The 22,011-nt window shown below is 40.8% G+C and overlaps 1 protein-coding gene across 8 annotated transcripts in view; it reads left to right on the forward strand.

Moving 5' to 3' along the window:
• The window catches only part of rgs12b (regulator of G protein signaling 12b), a 44,373-nt gene that overhangs the window by 17,042 nt on the left and 5,320 nt on the right, over positions 1-22,011 (forward strand). For all 8 annotated transcript variants that reach the window (XM_069529875.1, XM_020084298.2, XM_020084299.2 and 5 more), the window contains exons 6-11: positions 10,676-10,697; positions 17,766-17,935; positions 18,405-18,497; positions 19,038-19,181; positions 21,269-21,451; positions 21,601-21,751. In XM_069529875.1, the coding sequence (XP_069385976.1) occupies positions 10,676-10,697; positions 17,766-17,935; positions 18,405-18,497; positions 19,038-19,181; positions 21,269-21,451; positions 21,601-21,751 (763 nt within the window). The remainder of the gene's footprint in view (positions 1-10,675; positions 10,698-17,765; positions 17,936-18,404; positions 18,498-19,037; positions 19,182-21,268; positions 21,452-21,600; positions 21,752-22,011) is intronic.

The following is a 22,011-nucleotide window of genomic DNA, read 5'->3' on the forward strand; positions in this document are numbered from 1 at the left end:
TGGGCCAATCATCAGGCTGTTCTTGGCTTTGCTAAGTCAAAGGGAAACCTGTTGATTCTTTGGTTTAGTTTATTAAATCAATTCAAATAAGAAAACTTTGTTAAATTTTCCGCCATTGTCCTCAAGAAAATGTGTATTTGTGTTCGTGTGTGTGTGTGTGTGTGTGTGTCTGTCCTTATGTATTGCTTGTGTAGTTGTATGTTTAACAAGTTAATGCTCATCTATATGTCAGTAGTTGTGTGTGTGTGTTTTGTCAGTGTGATGGAAAACAGCACAGGACATTATATCACAAAACACAGCAGTGAGAAAAAAGCTGCCTGCAAGCCCTCTGACCTCGCACAAACACTCACTTACACTCTCACACACACATACACACTCGAACACACAGGATTGAAAAACAAATTCATATTGCAAAAAAGTGAATAATTACACGATCAGACGCACAAAGATAAGAACCTGCACGCACATTTCTTCTTCAATGTGTGGGTCTTCTTGTTCGGTGAGGCTGTGTGCGTTTTGTGACTGTGCGTGTGTGTGTGTGTTCCTCGTGATATCCCCTGGGAACAGTAAGTTAGGGAAGGAATATCAGATGATGAGACCGAATCAGCGCTGCTCCTGTGCATGATCACCTCAGGAGGCCAGGAGTCACATCAGAGGCAGCTTAGATTTCCAACAAACACAAGTGCCTCTTTTTATCTTAGTCAAGTACCAGATGGGCACAGTTTACCACATCAGCACTATCAAACAGTGTCATGTGATTATTAGTCTGTCACAGGCCTGCTTATTAAATCGATTCACAGATACAGAGCAGAGACAAAAATCAGAGAAGACGCTCACCAGTTTGAAGCTGCAGTTCAAAGTAGCAAATATCCTGTCAAGTGTCTCAGTCAGTCGGTTGGTGGAGGTTTACTTGTGACTGCAGTTTCTCTTCAGCTGTGCACTTTTTCTGTTTGTCATGAGTCATCATGATTTTCAAGATTTCTCCCCTTTCCTTTTTACATATTTTTACACTGTCTCAAATCTAAATGTAAAAAGGCAGCAACACATGTGAGTCATATTAAGTTGAATACTAATTGGCAGTATGTGTCATCTTTAATAGACAGTCACTGGTTTCATTCTGGAGTTTTTTTTTAAGGAAACCCATGACACAATATCAGATACACACAGCTGCACAAGTCTGTGTTCTTTTTTTTGACATATTTCAACTAAATGCTGACGCTCTCAGTCATTATGGATCAGTGTTTTTAAGTTGGAGGTCTCACCTCAAATACAACAGCAGAGGGCAGTGTTGAGTTTTATTGGATTTCTGTGTTTTTATGCACGAAAAAAAGAAAAACAGAAAGTGATCAACACCTCTCATCAGAAAAATGTGCTTCTTTTGACATAGATTGGAAGAGAGCTGACACAAAATATCTGAGTTCAGCTCAGTTCCAGAAAATGTCTGTTTTATGTATCTAAGAATATTCCAATATACAGGAATTAGGCTAAAGAGAGTAGTGAGACATGAGAAATATTTCATCTTTTGTTTTCTTTTCGTCTCTGGTCCTCTCCTCCTTTTCTCATCAGGATGTGGACTTAGCCAACTTAAACTTTGACTTATCTGCTGTGGCGCTCTGCCGCTTGTCTTCTCTCTGTCCCTGTGCTGACAGATATGTTTCGGACTGAGCTTGAGCACAGATTACTCATACATCACTTACTGTTCTTTTCTTTTCATGGAAAGTCTCTCACTCACACAGACACATAAAAAACGCTACAAAAACCTTTAAATTACCTATGAAATAGAACACTGGTAATTGAACCCCCACAAACATACACACACAGTCATACAGCTACTACCAGGTTAAACACACACACACACACATTTACTGTAGAGGTTTTTCTGGTGAGTCTATACTTGAATCATCGCAGTCTAAGACAGTGAGATAGAACAGAAAGAGTGTCATGGAATAAGAGAAGGTGTAACAGAAACTCTTAAATCTTTTTTTTTGCCAAAACAGGAAATTAGGGGGAGCAAGGTGTAGGCTCCATATACACGTACTTCAATTGCAGCCTTTGTTTGTGTGAGAGAGAGAAAAAGAGAGCATGAATGTGTGCTGAAGTAGACCTCCCTCTCTCCTGTGAAGTGTATTTGTTTGCTTCAGTTTAATAAACCTGCAGAATTTCCATGTGGATCCTAAAGATTAAAATGTCTCTTTTTACTCTTCGCTTCCTCTGGTTATAATTGATAAAGCAATAAAGATGCTTTGTTTCTTAAAGGTTCAGTGTGTAGAATTTAGTGACATCGGGTGTTGAAGTTGCATGTTGCCGCTGAACACCCCTCACCTCACCCTCTCCGTCCAAACATGAAAAAGAACCTGTGGTAGACTTCAGTTGTCATAAAAACTCAAAAGGTGTTTAGTTTGTCCAGTCTGGAGTAATGCAAAAAACATGGTGGCCTCTGTAGAGAGGGTCCCCTCGATGTAAATATAAAGTATTTAAATATATATGGCCTTTTTCTAGGGTAAAGAAAAGTTATACAATTTAGATGAAATGAACTAGTGAAAACATCATAAGGGATTATTCTAGATTAAATTTCTGCCAATAGATCCCTTTCACCTAAATCTTACACACTGGACCTTTAAATCACAAGAAAAGAGCTGTCACCGTTGAGTGTGATCTTAGCTAAACCTGCCAAACTGTAAATTTGAACAGGGAGGAGTAGGAGGAGGGCTGAGAGGTGAGGGCTGTACTGTAGCCTGATTGGCAGACTGACCTTCGTTCCCTCCCCGTCTCTGTAACTCCTGCCTGATGGGGGCGTGTCACTATGGAAACGGATCTGTGTGTGTATGTTGGCGTGTGTATGCGTCTGCCAGAGAATGGAACTTCCTAGTCAGTGTGTCAGCTCAGTGAGTTTGGTGTGAGAGCGAGAAGCAGAGGTGTATAACGTGGTGAGGGGGACTTGGTGTGTTAAGAGTCAGGTTACGCTAATGACAAAGTGTGAATGTGTGTGAGACGGACATGCTGAGCAATGGCAACATCCAGAGTTAGCTGTCTGGATGAATATCCTCATCTTTCCCATAGATAGCTTCTGAAGGAGCTCTGTCAGCTTGTGTGTGTTTGTGTGTGTGAGTGACTATGTGTGTGTGTGTGGTTCACATATGTAGATTAAGCAGTTAGTGGGTTTCCTCCTCTGTGAGAGGGGAGCAGGATGAGCCTGAGGAAGAGGCTCTCCTTCAAGCGGGTCTGGAACTTCAATGCAGTGAGTAGTACACACATACACAATGGACATGTACTGATAATGCTTTCCAAGTGATTTTGTGCACAACTTGTAGGAGAGACTAAGTTGCATAGTCCACAGAAGCAAATTTAAAGGTAGTCATTTTCAACCCTGGCTTTGTAATTCCCCTTCCAAAGAATAACAAAAGTCTGACACCGAATGAGGAAAGAAGGGTAAAACTTTCATTAAGCACAAAACCATTATGCTTTCCAGTGTTGTTCAGGTCACCAGTGAGAAAGACAGGGACAAATGGAGGAGTGAGGTGACTATTACCCAAGTACGAAGGGAGAATAAGGGGAATCCATCAACTTCAGATCGTATCAGAGCTGAAACAAGCGGATGAGAGGGCACGTATAAGACAAATGGAGATGAATGAAGATGAGTTGTTAACACAGGATCCTTGGGAAACAAACTTGGCAGAAGTTGAAATGAGCAACTCATCCTGCCTGTCTGGTGTTTTTTCATGAAAAAGGGACACAGTGGTGGCACACTGGAAGTGTGTGTGTGAGGGTAAAGTGAGACAGCAGGAAAGAAAAGACTAAAAAGAGCTCGAGACCGCTCCAGGCTGTTTCTCTTCCTCTCAAAGCCAGATGTTTCTGAGCGTTTCGGAGTGGGCGGTAGAGAAACAGAACAAGGGATTGAAACAAATAGAGGAGAAGCCAGAAAGAGCTTTTCTGTCCTTGTCTCTGCGAGTCATATGGTTTGTACATTTCACCTCGAAGGCTTGTCTTGTGTGTGAGTAAGTGTTTGTTCAGGAAAGTGAGAAATACACTATGTGTACTGCATTGAAAAAGGTGAGCTGAGTCAGCTCGCTCACTATTTGTGCAACTCACTTAATTCAGCGTGTCGAGAGGCAGCTGGGAGAGAGCTATCCGATCAGATTGTATTTACTTCTTGTTCCCTCATCTGCCTGTGTGACGCTGGTGAGTTTAAGGCAGCGAGCCAGGTACAACAGAAATTTATCAGCCGCTTAGCCTCTGAGTCACATCTCCTGTGTGGTTCTATTGTACAGAAGCAAACATCATCTACATTCCTTCCTTTGAAAGAGAGTGGATATTGATTTCCGAGTGCATCACAGCGATGTAGGGCTTTGTCCCAGAATTCCAGCGATGGTCACAGAGGATTTTACTTTGGAGTATAAAGTGTAGTTTTGAAATGTTTGCAGGGAGATGTTGAGATGGGTCCATTTACTTAAATTGTTCCTAGAAATACATAATTTTTTTTTAGAAAGTAATGAGATTTGTGTTTCTGTCGGGTGTAGGGGCAAAACATTATAAGAAGAGGTTTGACCTATAATCCCCCTTTTTTTTAACTTTTTTTTTAAATGTCCCATGTTTCACCACGTTTAGTGTGCAGGACAGAAAACACAATACAGATGTCCAGTCATCTGCTATTGAGATTGAAGTTGACACTGCGGCTGAGGTCGATGATGGTATCTGCCTTCCCCTTCACGCGTCATGCTCACCAATCTTATAGATTAGCTCCCACTCTCACCACCTAAGGACAGAGGAGGGCACATGCTTACAAACACAAATAAAAACAACAACCAATATGGCAATCTAAATCAATTTAAACCTGGCTCCTACGTCAGGGTTGAGCATGGAGAGCATCTTCCGTCATGCTCACACCTGCAGATCCTCATTTGACTTTTGGATCATTAGAACCTAAACAGCTTATGCACCTCATCCTTTCCTCTCAGAGTTAAGCTACGCTAAAGCTCAAGCACTTTCATGCCTGCCAATTCTGGCAGGGTGACTGGTCTTCTCAATGGCAGCCACTATTCACCTCATATTCAAAAGTAAACACACAGGCATGCACGCACTGAGGCAGCTTCCTCCTCAGTTGAAAGTGTATGTGTGTGTTTGCACGCGTGCAGCGGGGAAATCTGTGTTGTGAATTCCAAGTCACCTTTTAAGGACAGCATGTGTGTATGTGTGTGTCAGTTGTTCGGTTATAGGTGTGGTCTCCTAGAGCCATGCCAGGCCATAAGCAGATATGTTTAGTGTCCCTGCATGCATCAGTCTCTTCAGATATCTTTCACTAACACTCACAAGAGTGGATGCTTATTCTCACCAAAGGTGGCAGTTACAGCTCTTGCTATGGAGCCAGGAATATGTTCCTGTGGTACAAACAGTGTTGTCTTTGTGTGTGTGTGAGTGTGTGTGAGTGTGTGTGTTTCTCACAGACAGTTTCTCCCATAGATAGACATTTTTTATTCACTGTGTCGAGTGTTACTGGCTGCTCTGCTGTTTCTCATGCTATGTAACAGAATGCCATTATCCAGGAATCATCGTCTACACACACATACACACACAGGGAAACTTGAGATTTTTTAAGAGGACTTTTGGCGTAACGTTTTGATATTATGATAACATTGAGAACGAACGGCTGTAAATTGCACCCTGTGTTTTACCAGAGTTTGAACCTGACCAGGCTTCATAACAGATGATGTAAGCCAACCCTCTCCCTCTAGTCACAGCTAATAAAGCACTTGGGACCTGCGCACACAGTGACAAAACACTCCCTACACAAACTGAGCATAAACAGGCCTAGGCGTGTGACTTCAAGGTGCCAATTCATGGAGGATGTAACTGATCAAATTATGACCTATAGACAGAGGTTTGCTCATAACCCAACAGGTGATCAACAAAGTCATAAAGCAACACAATGCCCCGTCCACACTTTAGGTTCTGGAGCTGATTTGTTTTTAAATCTAGAGACCCTTATGAGCCACGAGCAGCGACAGGGAGTCAGTGGATGTGAAAAAAGGTTAAATTCAGACTAGTGTGTGACTCTTGTGCAGACATGTGATTCCGCCATCTTATCTTTTGTTAAAGTGGGTGTTGGAGTGAATAAATGTCCACAACACTTCCGCTGTTTTAAATTTATGTGCACAACACTTCTCACAACACCAAAATAAGCATATTCATTTTTATGAATTCCTACATCTTCTTCAAGATATGCCAGCATCATCAGACTGACTATTAATCAAAATTAGGCTTGTAGTTTGGTAACAGAAATATTTAAAGTAACAGAAAGATTTAAAATTAATTTACTTTAATTTAATTTAATTTGATGAAGCTTCTAAAGTGTGTCAGACACAAAAAGAAAACTAAAAGAAAACATATATCTCCCGGTGAAAAAGAGGCATCATACACGTAGAAGACACAGATGAAGATGTCAAGAGAGTGTGTGGTGATAAGCGCTGACGATGGTATCAGGGTGCTGTAAACATGATCACTTAATCTCCGCAGTGGAGTTAATACGTCACTTCCTGCCTCTGCCTGCTGCACCCCGCTGCTCCACCTCTCACCTGAATAATGCAGAGGATTTGTTGCTGATGTGAACGTCTGTGCAGAAAACCTCCCACTGTGTTGTGCATGTGTGAAAGGTAAACTGTGGGTAAACTCTGTACCCAATTCTAGAGATTTTACCTGGAGGTCATGACTGAAAACAACTATAGATAAACTGGTATATATACACCATTGTTGCTGTTTCTGCCGCATGCTCATTATACAAAGCAACAGTGGACATGCGTGAAGAAAGCCTTGACTTCCACCCAAACTCTCTGTTTTACATACAAACACAAAAACCAGAGTTTTGGAAAATCTGCAATTCATAAGGCTTTTGTAAAAATCTCAATGACTCTGCATTAAAAGCTGTGCCTGAACCTTTTCAACCACAACAACATCCCTGTAGGGCGTTTTGTTTTTGATGCACATGTCAGTGCAATAGAGACTCAAATATCTGACTGAAGTTAATCCGTTTCGGAGGACGTTTGTCAGTTTAATTGTGTCTATGCAGCTGTATCTTGTAGTAGAACTGCTCTTCTATGTCATTATTGAAATTATTGGGTTTTAAATTGTAGATTCTTTGTTGGTCGTCTTTATGTTTTGTGTCTTCAGAATCCTCTTCGCTTCAACATTGCCTGTGAACTGAAATGTCATAAAACCATAGCTAGTAATGGCTGTCACGCAGCATCATAACTGAATCCGTATGAGTCTGATTAAATGCCAAACTACGTATGTGTTGACATGTTAATTGATGAGAAGAAACCATTACAGCTCTGTGTGACCTCACAACATTCACAAGCACACATTCTGAGGTTTTGCCCTAAAATATTTTTTCTTCTTTGATAAAAACCGAGTTTTGGAAACTACAATCCTGACCATCAGTCACATACTGCCGTGTCACTGTTTTCTGTTTATCTTATCAATGCATTTACTGTATGATGGGAACATAAAATCAGTTATATATGTGACTAATCAGCATCAGAACAGACAGTAACCGCTGACAACATATGGGCTTACATAGCAGGGTAGAACTTACTTAGTTTGAAGGCATGGAAGCTAAAAGTAGCAGATACAGGGCCTATGGAGAAGCTGGACATTTATTACATGCTCTAGGAGATGTATTCGATATCATGGCTTTATCAAGACTGTTACATTTTCCAGCTGCATGTGTCTCCGTGGTTATGAGGTCGGGGAGAGGAAAGGAGGGAAAGTTTGGAAAACCCCAGTCATTCCCTGTGGTCTGTAAAGAATGACCAGGATCTGCCAGGAGAGGAAGAGGAGGAGAAATCAGGTTGAAAGGAAGGAGGGAGTGAAGAAGAGAATGACTTTGGCGGAGAGTGGAAGGAGAGAAATGAGGGTAAAGAGGGGTCTGAGTGGGGAGGAGGGAAAGAACAAACAAAAGGACGGAGTTTGAAGATAAGTTAGAGAGAAGTTGAAGGAGAAAAAGAGAGGAGAGGGGACTGGGGGCCTCAACCACCAGCGAGTATGCTTGGAAGTGGTCACACACACACACACACACATATGTATGCCAAAGAATGTACCCTGCAAATAAAAGACACATCTCTACCAGATGTTGACCATATGCATACATACTGTAAGCTAAACCCATTCATACACACACATATTGTAACACACACATCAGACACAGAATATGCACTGTTGAAAAGTGCGAGATGTGAAATGTGTGGGATTGTAACCAGCATGGGGATCGAGTAACCAGTTTCCACTGGTGAGGTTTCTGCCTCTGTCATTTTCTCAGGTCCTGTGTGGAGGTTCAACCACAATCAGCTGCCATAAAGTCACATCAAATCTCTCCTCACACACTGGTGCCAACCTCCACTCTTCTGGAATAGTTAATCCCTGTGATTAAGCTGGCTGTGCCATATGGTCCACACAGACAGGCTCAACTGTTAAAATGGCCGAGATGGCCAAGTCATGAATAAGACCAGCAAGTATGCTGTACTAAAGGGTCAACGTCATTAGATTTACACACTGTGCATTGAACCGGAGTCAAGAGTATGACTGGTTCATGCTCCAGTTTCTTCTCAAAAGCTGACTGTTAACATGTACCACAGAAAGTAGATTACTGGAAGGAATCTGGTTATGGTTGGAAATCGCAGGGGTAACTGCTAAATGTGCATATTCTTTGATGACGGTTGGATAGTTTTTAGCCTATGAAGCTGGTTTCAGACGAGCACTGAACTAATCTTCTGACATTCTCCGGAGGGGCTGTATATGTGAGAGTGCAAATGTCCGAATGAGAGGCTCTGGAGATTTCCCAGACTTTCTCCAGAGCTATAGCCAGGCCATTGGTAAAAACTCTTGAGAACGTTCAAATGAGTTGATGTAAGATCACAGCAGGGATTCTCTGCAGGATTCACAGCGAGTGAGTGTGTTGATGACATTTCTAAAATGCGTCAGATGCAGAAATGAAACCAAAAAAACAAAGAGATCAAGTGGTGCCATACACAGAAGACACTGAGAGAGATGTCAAGAGAGTTTGTGGTAATAAGGGCCGATGCTGGTGTTGATGTGCTGTAAACAAAAACAACCCTCACCTGAATTCTGCAGATGATTTGTTGCTGTTGTGAATTTGCTGAGTAGAGCATATGTGAAAGGCAAACTGGTGAGAAAGACCCAATTCTCCAGAGTTCCTCCGCAGGTCATGTCTGTAAATGGCATAAGTTTCTATAGACAAAACAGCAACAACATCAGCCAAACAGAAATAGTAGAAGGCTACGTTTGAGTGCAAGTCACTCAAAGTAAAAAAAAAAAAAGTATAATTATCAAATATTATTATTTTTCCTGAGTTCTGTTTCTGTTTCAAATCTCCTCCAGCTTCTGCTCTTCTGTGTCATCCTGTGAGCAGCAAGGAACTGACTGAACTGATCTTGGCTTTGGGTCTCCATCTCAAAAGCTTTACTTGACATTACACTGACATTTAATAAATCAGGTTACTAGAGAAAGCTAACGCGAACCATTTGCTGGTTCCCCATAAATGGTTGTTGTACTTCCCTCTCTATTAGAAAGTTCTTTAATTTTCACAAATGAAGTTGAATCATTTTAATGTGATGAATATGATTTTACCCTGCAGTCATCCATGAGACTCTCATGTGTCTGTTTACCCAATTTACCATAGAAAATATATTCAGAACCAGTTGGTCTGCCCATTAAGCGGCCCTGTGACGTACCTTCTACCTTACAAAACATTCATTAACAAGATCAGTGGTCAGATTAACGACATCAGAAGTCTTGACACATCAACAGTGTGGCTCAGTGTTGATTTTTATCCTGAGAGCTGATCTAATATCAGCTGATCCAACACCAGCTCTGTGGATAAGAAAATCACATGTATTCTCTGCTTTTTACTCTTTACTCTCTTCCACAATCTCTTTTGACAAACTGATCAACCTTTAATTGTTAGCCCCATATCTCCTCTCTCATCCCTCTCCTGTCTGTCCCTCTCTCTCTGTCTCACCTCACCCTTTCTCTTCTTTTGACTTCCCCCCGTCTGAGTCAGAGTGGTTGAAGTTCCAGAGTTAGTTACATTACTGATGTGTCTGTTGAATGATCTCATCCCAGCTCAGCATGTCTGGGATAAAGATCACTGTGTGTGTGTGTGTGTGTGAGTGTGTGAGAGAGAGAGAGAGACAAAACGAGTGTTTGTGTGAGGGGGATGTTTAAAGAGCTGGAATTGATAAACAAACTGTTATTGGTGATTATTAGATATGCAAGCAAACATCACACTGAGCTGTGATATTGGGGGCAGGGAGACCCCCTTTTCACACCTCCTTGTACTCACACACACACACACGGTAATCTCCACCCCTCTTTGGAGGCTTTCTTGCAGAACAAGCATAGCCAGTTCACAGATGATTCCACCCACACACACAAACACACACAAGACATTGAGCGCACTCACTCTCTGTGTCATGATGTGAAAGTGTGTGTGTGATAATAGGCCTGGTCCTGTGAGAAACACAGTCAGGCTGTCTCCATTTGGCCCAAAGAGCATGCCTGGACAGCTGCCTCCCTGCCCTCACGTCCTGTTGGAGCCTGCATGAATGTGTGTCATCTGGATGATGAGCGAGGATCCTAATCCATGTCTCTCTGTGTTTTTTTACAGTCCGCTGCAGTCTCCGATGGAGGTGAGTAAATGTACCTTTTCAACATCTGAGGTCCTCAGTATCTGTTTACATAATTTATGATCCTTTGAATTATCATTTATATTTACTTTTCCTCCACCATTTTCTCTTTTTTAACTTCAGTCATAAAGACATTGACCACAATAAATACATGCACCCCTGTTCTGTAGCTCTTATGATCAACTTTAAGTATATATGCATTGCAGATTGTGTCTGGTCAGTCATCCTGTTCCACTCTGTAGGTTCATGGCCAAGCTCAAAGTGAGCTTTTCAATGATATGCGGCGGGTTACATTCAAGTCACATGAACAGCCAACTGTCTGGTTTGACCTGTTCAACTTCTGCCTCACCTCTGCCTCCTCTGTTGCTGTTGACAGTCTGCAGCCTAAAGATAGTCCCTGAATCTGTGAACGTATTAGCTGCGCATGAGCACTGGTTGCGGCAAGTCACGGATAGGACAGGCTGACATTTTGATTTTACTCTACTCATTGCTATCAGTGTGTTTGTGATATGAAGTAGTGTCTGAACCTTTGAAGAAGCATTGGTGTTTTCAGCTACACAAACTGGGGTAATGGTGGAGGCTTTTCTGCAGTTCCTAAAGACAATTGTGGTGATGTGCACATAAAAAGTGACTGAAAAGAAGTTGAAATCCTCCACACAGCTGCCGTACATCTCAGTGTGAAGTGCTGGTCGACTCAGAAAATCACAGAAGTTGTTGGACACACTCTTCAGTACAATGGTGTGGAGGGAGATGTTTTTTTTCATGGTTGTAACCATCATCCATCCATTCAGACACTGTGTTTTTACATGGATGAATTCCGTCATAGTGGTCTGTTGTATTAGACCTGAAGTACACTGTTGTGTCTGTTGTGCAATTAGCACGTGTCAGTGATAACAAAAGCTCCCAGATTTAGGAGACTGCTAATGGTGCTTTAACACCTCACAAATGCACATGAAAGACACAATTTACTATGGAGAGGTGAGAAACGAGATTAAAGAGGAGACACCATGGCTTCAGTCAGCTCATGTCCAAGTGTTTGCGGCCTTTGTTCACACCACGTGTCTCTGGAGGAGAGAATGTGTGGTCATTGGGGTAAGTGAAAAGTTGGATCTCCTTCCCCATGAGCTGTATGTGCATGTGATGTAGAAAGCATGGTAACAGAGATGAGTGAAAATGTGTCCTTCCATATGTTCAAACTGTAAAGTGCTGGTTACAGCATGTAACCTGCAGCAAGCAACTCATTTATGCTGGTTTCAGACATGAACTCTTGAAGACTGCGTCCGGACATTTTCCTGACTTCCCCTTTCACATTTTAAGGATGCAAAAAGAAATAGAGTCAGACCCGTTCACAACTGGAACATTTCCATATCAATCAGCCGAGGTGTGGCGCCTGTAGAGCCTGCAGGATGCATAAATTCTGCTGCATTTTACTTACAACACATTGACCTTGGCCTGTATCTCCAAAAGCTCTCGAATTTGGCTGTCTTTCCAAGATGAAACCTCTTTTTCATCCTGAGATAGTTGTATTCTTTTAGTTTCGCGTCCGTTGAGTGTTAGAAACATCATCACCACACCCACTTGCTCACTGGACATATTCCTGCTGTATTTTTAGATGGGCTCACTCAAACATTTTACTCGATAGCTGGCAGGAAAAGTTTAAAAAAAAATCCAAAGCAACAGACTGGGAGTGCTTGTTTGAAAGCAGGTTTAAAGTTTTTATTTACTGATGAGCCAGGCAACATCATAGCTTTTTTTTTTGCAAAAATATTTTCATTATTGTTTATTTTTATAATCAAATTCGCTTTTTTATTGTTGCATAATTTGGAGATAACAGTGAGTAAAACTGGGAAAGTGGTTGTTCACACTTGCAGCACATCGGGAGTGCAGATACTCATTAACTCAGCCAAAGATAACTGGTGAATGTTTCCTTTGTAAGTAAAATAATTCTTCAGAGATAACCAAACAGTTCTGTGAGAAAGTTGCTTAAAAAAAGAGACACACACTTCAAACTCTGTTCCAGGTTTTAGTTATCTAACTGTAATCTGATAAGTTAAGGGACAGTTGTGATTTATACAAAGTTATCTAGAATTATTAAGTGTCATGCAAATGTATCATGAAAACCTCTGTTTCCAAAGAATTTGTCTTAAAATACTGAAGTGAAAGTGAACTTAAAGTACAAATTCAACCCTTCTTAAACTATTGAGTCCTGTAGTCATTCAAATAACCCTAGTAGAGATTAATGATTATTTTGTGAGAAGCAGACCTCTGCGCTGACACTGTCTGTATCGCCTGAACAACACGAGACTCCACTTTCCTTTTCCTTACATTGTTGGAGCTATAATGAAGTCCTTTCTTCCCTGTTTGATACTGATCAACTGACAAAGAAGCTGAGAAAATTGAACATATCGAGCTAAAAAGAACCTTTTATCTATCTCTGACTTAGCTCTGTGTTTTTTTTTATAGGAAACACAACTTTGTTTACAAGACAAGTCTTGTATCTGATTCACAATGCTGCTATTAATCACTGATTATTTGAACATCTCAGACAAATAGAATGTCTTGGGTTTACCTGTGACAACACCATACCCTTATTACAACTTAAAATGATGTGTTATATTCTATACATGTTTTTTCGACATTTGTAAAAGTAATCAAATAAATTTTACATTTTCACAGACTTGATTACGTACCCACAGTTTTTTGTAAAAAAACAAAAACAAAAAAAAACACACATCAAGTAAGGAATTAGAACTAGAAATTGCACACACTCATCGGTATGTTATGGGTACAGAACCACAGAGGTTAAATACCTGAAACCTGCCTTTAGTCAGTTAGAACTGAAGAACCCTCTTGCATGAGAGGTGAGATGTTTTGAAGAAACACAAGCAAGTTTAGTATCTGTGTACACTTGTACAACTTCTGAAGACAAGATGTCCTCCAAGTATGTCTGATTCGAGAGGAATGTAAAAAAGTGCCAAATCTCACAATGAAAAATTGAAATCCGGATCCACCCTGTCAATCTAATCCGTTGCAAAAGTGAATGGGTTCAATATGTCACCATTCCACCTTGTTTCAAAACTATCGGTACAGTAGTTTCGGCGTAATCCTGCTAATGAAAAAGTAACCTCTTTGCTAAGAGAAAAATGTGGAAAATTATTTCTGAAAATAATGTATCAAACATAATTTCCCTTATTCTAAATTTAATTAACATTTTCTGAACTTCCTCTCTGTTTTCCCAGATATAACTTCAGGGATTTGGCCAACTGTAGTTTGTACTAAAGTAATAAGTCTTAAAATAAATTTGGATTTATTTTGATCTGAAGTAAAAGTTGACACAACAGTTATTAAATATTATTCCTTGTTCTTTGCATTACTTGTCTCTGTATGTATTTGTGTTTGTAGCTGTATGAGGGCTGTGGGCCTCATTAGTCTCAGTTGTGGCCTTTCTTTAAAAAGATTCTCATCAATACTGCAGTGTGTGTGCGTGCGTGTGTGTGTGTGTGTGTGTATGTTTGCATGCTCATGTACACGTGTGTGTGCTCTGGTGTTTTTAGTTCCTCCTCCCTCGACTCTGAATTATTCATCATCTTGAGGCCTGTGTGTGCTCGTATCACTTACCTGCCTGCCTGCGTGTGTGTGTGCATATTGTGACCTGAGTCTCTCTGTAGTCTCTCAGGTTGTCAGCCAGGTTGGTCCTCACCAATAGCCTCTCTCTCTCTCTCTCTCTCTCTGCTCACCTTCAACCTCCTTCTTTTTTCCAATTCCCTTTCTTCCTCCCTGTGTTGCTGTCAGTCATGAGTGTGTGTGTGCATGCTCAGTCTTGGACTATGTGTTCAGCCTGGTTGGTTTGAGGTTGCGTGGGGCCCTGCTCGGCTGAGTATGGATGGAGGGGCTTGGATACCCCTCAGGATTCGCTACCTGCCTCGCTGGCACCACACAGGCTCGTACCAGCTCTACCCAGGTGAGGTGTCAGCTGGAGTATAAGATAGCCTACTTGTTTTTTCAGTAAAGTAAGTAACTTTTAGGCTCAGAGGAGCAGTTAACATATTGATACTGAATATTGGGTTAGCTATAGTTTAGCTGCTTTAATTCTTTAAAGTGTTGCTAAGCAAAAAAGAGGAAGGAGCCAGTGCTGTGACTAAATTCTTATATTTCTAAAATAGTGAAATCATTATTTTCTATGGCATGTCATTATGGCAAAGTAACTTTTCTCACTTTGTCACTGTTAAGTTCTGTTAAGCATTTTCACTGAAAAATCTCTCTTGAAATGGCTGATTTCTTTAGCATTGCAGGAACACTTAGCCATTTTAAATGATATTTTTGGGCATTGTTGCCCTCATTTTTGGACAGTGTAAGCATTAAATGAGGAGAAAGAGTGGGGAAGACATGCAGCAAAGGGATGGGTCAAAACCAGGGTGCTCAGCTCACCTGGTAGATTGGCACCCGATATCCAAAGGCTTGTTCAAAATGCACAAAATTGATGAGAAAGTTTAGGTTAAACTTAATGTCCATAAATTGGACAATAAGGCTCCTGGATTTTAAAAACACCTTCCTTGGGGAAGCATTTTAAATTGTGTTTGCAAGGATGGAACAGATGACTAGTTATGTCAAGAACTTTCCTATGGTATTCAGTGTATACCTGACATTTAGTATTTTCCCAGTGATGTGCCTTGCCACATTAACCACTCTTGACAGTTTCACTCTATACTTAACACCCAACTCACATCACAAGTGACCACATTAAAAGACAGGATGCTTTCCACAAAAAGCACAATCTCTGTTATCTATGAAATGCAGTTGTCTATCTATATAAATAAGTAATCATACTTAAAACCTTCAAAAACTTTGTTTGACATCTTTTAGGTCAGTGTGTTTTGGGTTTAGTGGCATCTATAGTAGTGACGTTGCATATGGCAACCAACTCCCCTCAGCCTCACTTTACAAGCATGTAGGAAGGTGGAGAACCTACTCTGGCCTCTCTTCAGCCAGTGCTTGGTTTGACTATTGTGGGCCACTGTAGAAGCATGGCAGTGCAACATGATGGGCTTCATCACCCACACTCAATGTAGTTAAATTCTAAGGTAACAAAAATGAAATGAAACCTACTTTCAGGTAATTATACGCTTATTAAGATATGCCAAAAGATCCCTCTAATTCCTACACACTGAGCCTTTAATTCTCTCTGACATTATATATTCATGAGTGAAGAAATAATGCAGAAAGTATTGGAATTTAACATTTTAGATGAAATCCTCTGTTATTATTGATTAAGAGTTTAAAAGCAATTATTGATAAAGAGTTTAAAAAATCTTGTCATATATAAACTCATTTTCTATACACTTGTGTTGCACTTAAAACATGGAGGAGGTCTAAAATAATGCAGTCATATTGAGATACTACAATGTATAGTGTGCCTACAAATCATGACAGCCGAAGTGACATTTGAAAAGATACAACCTGGGTTCGCTTGTTGTAAAAGTCTTAAACTGCATTTCATTTCATTTAAACTATACTGACTGTAAGCATTAGTGACGCAAAAACAGGATCGCCAAACAACACAAGTACCTGGAATGATGCCTGAAGCTTTGTTCTTGTTATCAGCCTGGTATGACTGTATAATGAGTCCTATTGTTGTATTGTAGTCCTTCTCTGTGATAGACAGGTGCTCTGTGCAGGGTGTGCATTGTGATAGACTCCCTGTGACACTGAACAGGATACGTGGTTCAGAGGACTCTACCTCAATGTCTGAAGTCTGAGGAGTTGTTAACTGTTAAATACTGATTGAGGGTGAAGGAGCCAAGCAGTTTTGAAAAAAGTGTTGAAAAATTAATTCATTGTGAAAACTGTCATTGAAAACATTAGCTCAAGAAAAAAAATTGTAAAAGCGGAAATCACACTGTAATTATCCATGGATAGCCAAGTTTCCAAGTTTTAAATCACACAGGCCTTGGGCTGTGGACAGGATACTGCTCTCTCAGTTCAGTTAGATGATTTGCGTAGTTTCAGGCACCTGATCGGTGATGCCTTCCCTCTGGCTGTTCTTGTATTTATTTTATCTCAATTTAGAAGCCCAAATTTAGTTCAGCCGGCCTGAAGCGCCTTCACTCTGGTTACTCTCAGCTTTTCTTTGTGCCTCTGTCTTTCTGCCCCTCTGTCTACACATCAGGAACATAGACGTAGTGAGTGTCCAGTGGTGGGCACAGTAATTGATTGTTAGATGAGTTGGTATTATAATCAGGGCAACTGAGCATCCACACACAAAAGTTGTTAAACGGAATATTAAAAAGAAAAAAACACAATTAGAAACTACAGAATCCCTGAATGCAGATTTCTGTAGAAATAGGCATTGAGAGCTCAACATTCCCTGGCTCATTTTTCTACATACAGGTTTCCCCTCAAGGCACATTTTTAATCGCTGCAGACCAAAAAAGTCCTGATTGTGCTTTTTTAACTGGCAAAGGATTTCTGAGTTTTCATTTTCAAAGAGGTTTTAGACAGTCAGGTGAGATAGTATTAAGGATGACAATGTCCATATGCATATTATACATATATTGTGGGGGATAAATCAGTCAAGCACAGGATTTTCTCCTGGGGGATTGGGGCTTGAATCCCATTTCACTAATTGACCCCCAAATTGACAGGCACCCAGATCCTATGTTCCTCACCTACTTAGGATACTAAGTTGCACTAATAAGTGATAGCAGAAGTAGACACAGCTTTAAAACGCACCAACAGAGAAAGACATCAAGTTAGAGATCTCTTATGTTGATAAGACAATCATTGAAATATTGTGGTGGCCACCACAGTAGGTAATTAATGGGAAACTGTGGTATTGAAGGGATCAACTGAGATTTTGCTGCTCAGGCCTAATGAGTTCCTGAAAGTGCTGCTTTCAAGTAGAACCTCTTTAGACAGAGAAACAGTAAACAGCAAGAAAGCTGAGAGAACTTCTTAGACATTGTGAAATTCTTTTTGGACATTTTCTATATATATTAATTGAAGATTTCGAGCCTTGGTTAGGCTGACCTACCACTGTGCGCCTGTTTAATTGTGTGTGTTTGTGCTGAACAGAACTGAACAGCGTGGAGCTGCAGGGCTGCAGCAGCGACAACAGTCTGAACAGTAATGCCAGCCTGCCCAGTGTCCAGAGCCACCGGCGCCACACGGAGAGGAGAGTGGCCAGCTGGGCTGTCTGCTTCGAGAGGCTGCTGCAAGATCCTGTGGGAGTTCGCTACTTTTCGGTACGATGACAGCGCATGACTGATGTTGGCCAGCACATGCCCACTGACATAATTTTCAACTTATTTTATAGAGTTGAAAGTAAAATCAGGTTTGCTTGTGTGAGGGGTTTTGTGAAGCGTTTTGCAGAATTGGTCAAATGACAGAAACAAACCTCACAGCATTGTAATGAAATGTGATTAAAAGCCTTATACATTAGAAAGTAATCTCTTATCTAATATTTTCTGTTGAGGTGGATTAAAAGCTACAGCTGAATCTGTGATAGTAAAAGAAATCTTAAGGCAATTGTTTTTTCAAAATGTAAAACAAAATAAAATTGCTTGGTTGGTGAGGTTGTACCAGCGGACCTAACTACCGACTGGATTAGAAGAGATTTATAATAGTGAAAATTGTAAAACTTGACCTTACTGCATTTTTGTATGATTTATTTTGTCATTGTTAAGCATGTCTTATTTAATTCTTGTACTACAGGAATTCCTAAAGAAAGAGTTCAGTGAGGAGAACATCCTGTTTTGGCAGGCGTGTGAGTTCTTCAGCCACGTCCCTGAGAATGACAAGAAGCAGGTAACAGACATGGTTTGATCACAACATGCATATCTATGTACACTTCTCTTTAAATAATCTGCTTTCAGACACGTGCTGAACTTTGGAGAAGCTCCTGGCAATTTCTCTGGCCAGTCCCCTAGGATTCACAGTGAGCCAGTGGGCAATGACATTTTTAACAGACAGAAAAAAACAAATATCTCAGGATGAAAAAGTTGCACCATACATATGAAGACGATGATGTCGAGAGAGAGAGTGGTGTTGGTGATGAGGGCCTACGCCAGTGTTGATGTGCTGTAAACAAAACCACATGATCTCTGCATCAGAATTAATACATTACGTCCTGCCTGCTGCACAACCCCTCACCTGAACACTCCAAAGATTTTGATGTCATTGTGAACACGTCTTAAAATGTCTGTAATTAGATTCATCTGTGAGCCGTTTATCAGTTCTCTTCATTCCCCATATTATCTTTTTCTCTGTCTCATCACCTTTTTTTTACACACAACCTCTCCTTCACCCTCCACTCCCCATTTTCCCTGACCCTCCCACCCTCTCCAGCTCTCCCAGCGTGCCAGGGAGATCTACAACAGCTTCCTGTCCAGTAAAGCCACTACGCCGGTCAACATCGACAGTCAAGCTCAGCTCGCTGATGACATTCTCAATGCTCCCCGACCTGACATGTTCAAGGAGCAGCAGCTGCAAGTAAGCGCTCACAACAAATGCTCACACCAACACCATACTCAAGGTCACCAGTATCCACTTATGTAAAACAGGAAGCTTCTGCTCAGGAAGCTTCACTAAGATGGCACTGACCTTTAACCTTCCTTGCTAGTCAGAAGTGAGAAGAGGCTTTCCCTGAAGGGCTGATTTATTATTATATTAGATTAATCTGGATCAAAACAGACCCCTTTTGAAAAAAATGTGTTCGTAAAACATAAGTTCAACTATTCTTCCTGGCCTGCTGTCTGGCATCATGGACGTGAATGGCTTCTTAGATGTGCATGTTGTGGAGGGGGGGGGGGTGACTTGCTGAAAAGCTCCATTGATTTCAACAGCTGAGCTCAGATGTTCAAACTCTGATAAGAGTCACAAGGTTGGAGAGATATCTGCACAGTCACCCTCTATATTTTTACACATCAAACACACACTCTCACACACACACACACACACACATGCCATAGAGGACATTTTTCAAGATATCCCTGGATTGAAGATCAATGGTTAGACATGCACTGTATGTGGAATTAAACACACACGAATAAAAACACATAAATACACATACACACACATTGACTATAGGGAATTCATTGTGTTTATTGGTTTACTGGGCAACAGAGATGTACATCTCTCAGTAAATAATAACCATCAAGTGTTCAGCCAAGCCATAATCTAAATAGTGTTTCATATTTGATAATGTATAAGAGAGAATCTAAAGGAGCCTGTTTAAAATTACAAGAGCTGGATCATCAGCCTGTATTAATAACCAGGCAGCAGAGCCAAAGCTCAGTGTAATTATTGTTGTCTATATTTTGTTGTCTTCAATTTCATGCTCATATTCACTCATCTTAAGATTAATTAGAAAGTATTTTGTTCAGTAAATACTGTTTGTTTGTACCTTGTTCTGTTCAGCACAGTTCTTTTTTATTCTTAGATCAACAGATGGAGCAAACAGTTTTACAGGAGGGAGGATTGTAGTGTGAGCATGGGGGTGTCAGGTGTGACTGTGTGGTGTTATGGCAAATGGTTTACATGGCTCATGAGTCAGGTAGGAGGGCCTCTTATCAGAATTTTCTTCAGATCTCAGGCAGTCCAGGACTCTGGAGTGAAGTGAGGCACAGACCATGAATCTTAACATGTATATGGGAGGAGGGAGACCCCTCCCACATCTCACTGATTATCTCATATATTACCATTATCCAAGTTCAAGTTTAAACAATGAAATTCTGAGCTCTGATATTAATGATTTTATAAGACTGTGTGTTGCGGCTAATGGCTAAGTTACAGTCACTCATTACTCATATTATGGTGACTCAGGGTTAGCTCCCTAATGTAAATCATTAAATTGAGTTGTATCTTACTGCACTGCCAAACCCAGTGAAGTGAAGAGTATTCATTGATTTAGTGTCGGCCTCACTACATATTGTTTCCCAGTCCTCTTGTTCTTGAGAGTGATTGAATTAAAAAGTGACACATACATATCTACATTAAACACAGAAGTTATTTAACGTGCAGACGTACCTACGGCCACGACCTTATGTATGCATGCCTCATATATGGCATACATACACCCGATGTCACTTCAGGAAATGTACAAATCTAACAGGTAGATTGCAATTCAATGTACATAAAACATGGTCCCCAGAGGACAGGCACATTTGATGTACCCAATGCTCTTGACCTTTAGCACCTTCTTCTGGATGAACATCAAATTTGAGGGCACCAATTTTATCAGTAGGTTTGTAGTTATTTTAAAATATTAACAGGTTTAGATGACTTCTCCATTTTAAATGATTTAGACTTGTACTTCCTCCCATGTGTTTTCAACATCTGTAAGCATTGTGTTGTCATCTGTTTTTTCAGTCTTTCCTCTTCTCTCCCTTCATTTTTTAGTCCCTTTCCCCTTTTATCTGTTCTTTGTCCTTCCCTCTTGAAATGTTTTGAGTTTGCTTGCTTTTCCATCCTCTCTATCTGCCTTCAATCCCTTTTGCTTTCTTGTGTTAACCCATACTTCCCTTTTTTCTTTGCTTCTGGACATTCCACTGATTAATTCTTTCCTTCCTTTTCTTTAGATCTTCAACCTGATGAAGTTTGACAGCTACACACGGTTCCTCAAGTCTCTGCTCTACCAGGAGTGTATGCTGGCGGAGGTGGAGGGCAGGCCTCTGCCAGACCCATACCACATCCCCAGCAGCCCCACCTCCAAACACAGCACCACAGGCTCCGACCGCTCCAACCTCTCTACACCCAAGAAGGTAACACAACACACATGGATGACTGTGTTTCCTAACAATTCCTATTTCAGGATTGACAGTGTACATGTAGACTAATCGTCTTACATCCATCATATGTGCCTGCCTTGACCTCTACCTCAACCTTCTGACATTTTGTTTTTGTGTTACAGGAGGACAAAAAGAGTAAATCTGGTCGATCGTTAAATGAGGACAGCAGAGATGACTCTGGAGACCGGAGGAAAGGCATGTTCTTCTCATGGTCCCGCAACAGGAGCTTCGGCAAAGGCCCCAAGAAGCGAGATCTGGCTGACTTCAACTACAGTCAGTAGTTTTTTTTCATGCTGAGCTCCCTCTGTTGAAGTGTTTTATTGTAAACAAAAAGTTCCTATGAGAGAACAATGGCAGAATTGTTTGCTTGTTCAGTAGCACAGATCACATGATTCATCATATACTGTAGCTGCGATATTCCCGTAACCCAATCAGTTTCATTTAGTTGATTTTATTGGAAAAGATGTTGAAATGCAATGTAAACAAAAACATGTTAACAGAGATCCGTCTTGTTTGTTCCATACAGAGGTTTG

The sequence above is a fragment of the Paralichthys olivaceus genome, chromosome 8 (assembly GCF_024713975.1).
Source record: "Paralichthys olivaceus isolate ysfri-2021 chromosome 8, ASM2471397v2, whole genome shotgun sequence".
Lineage (NCBI taxonomy): Eukaryota > Metazoa > Chordata > Actinopteri > Pleuronectiformes > Paralichthyidae > Paralichthys > Paralichthys olivaceus.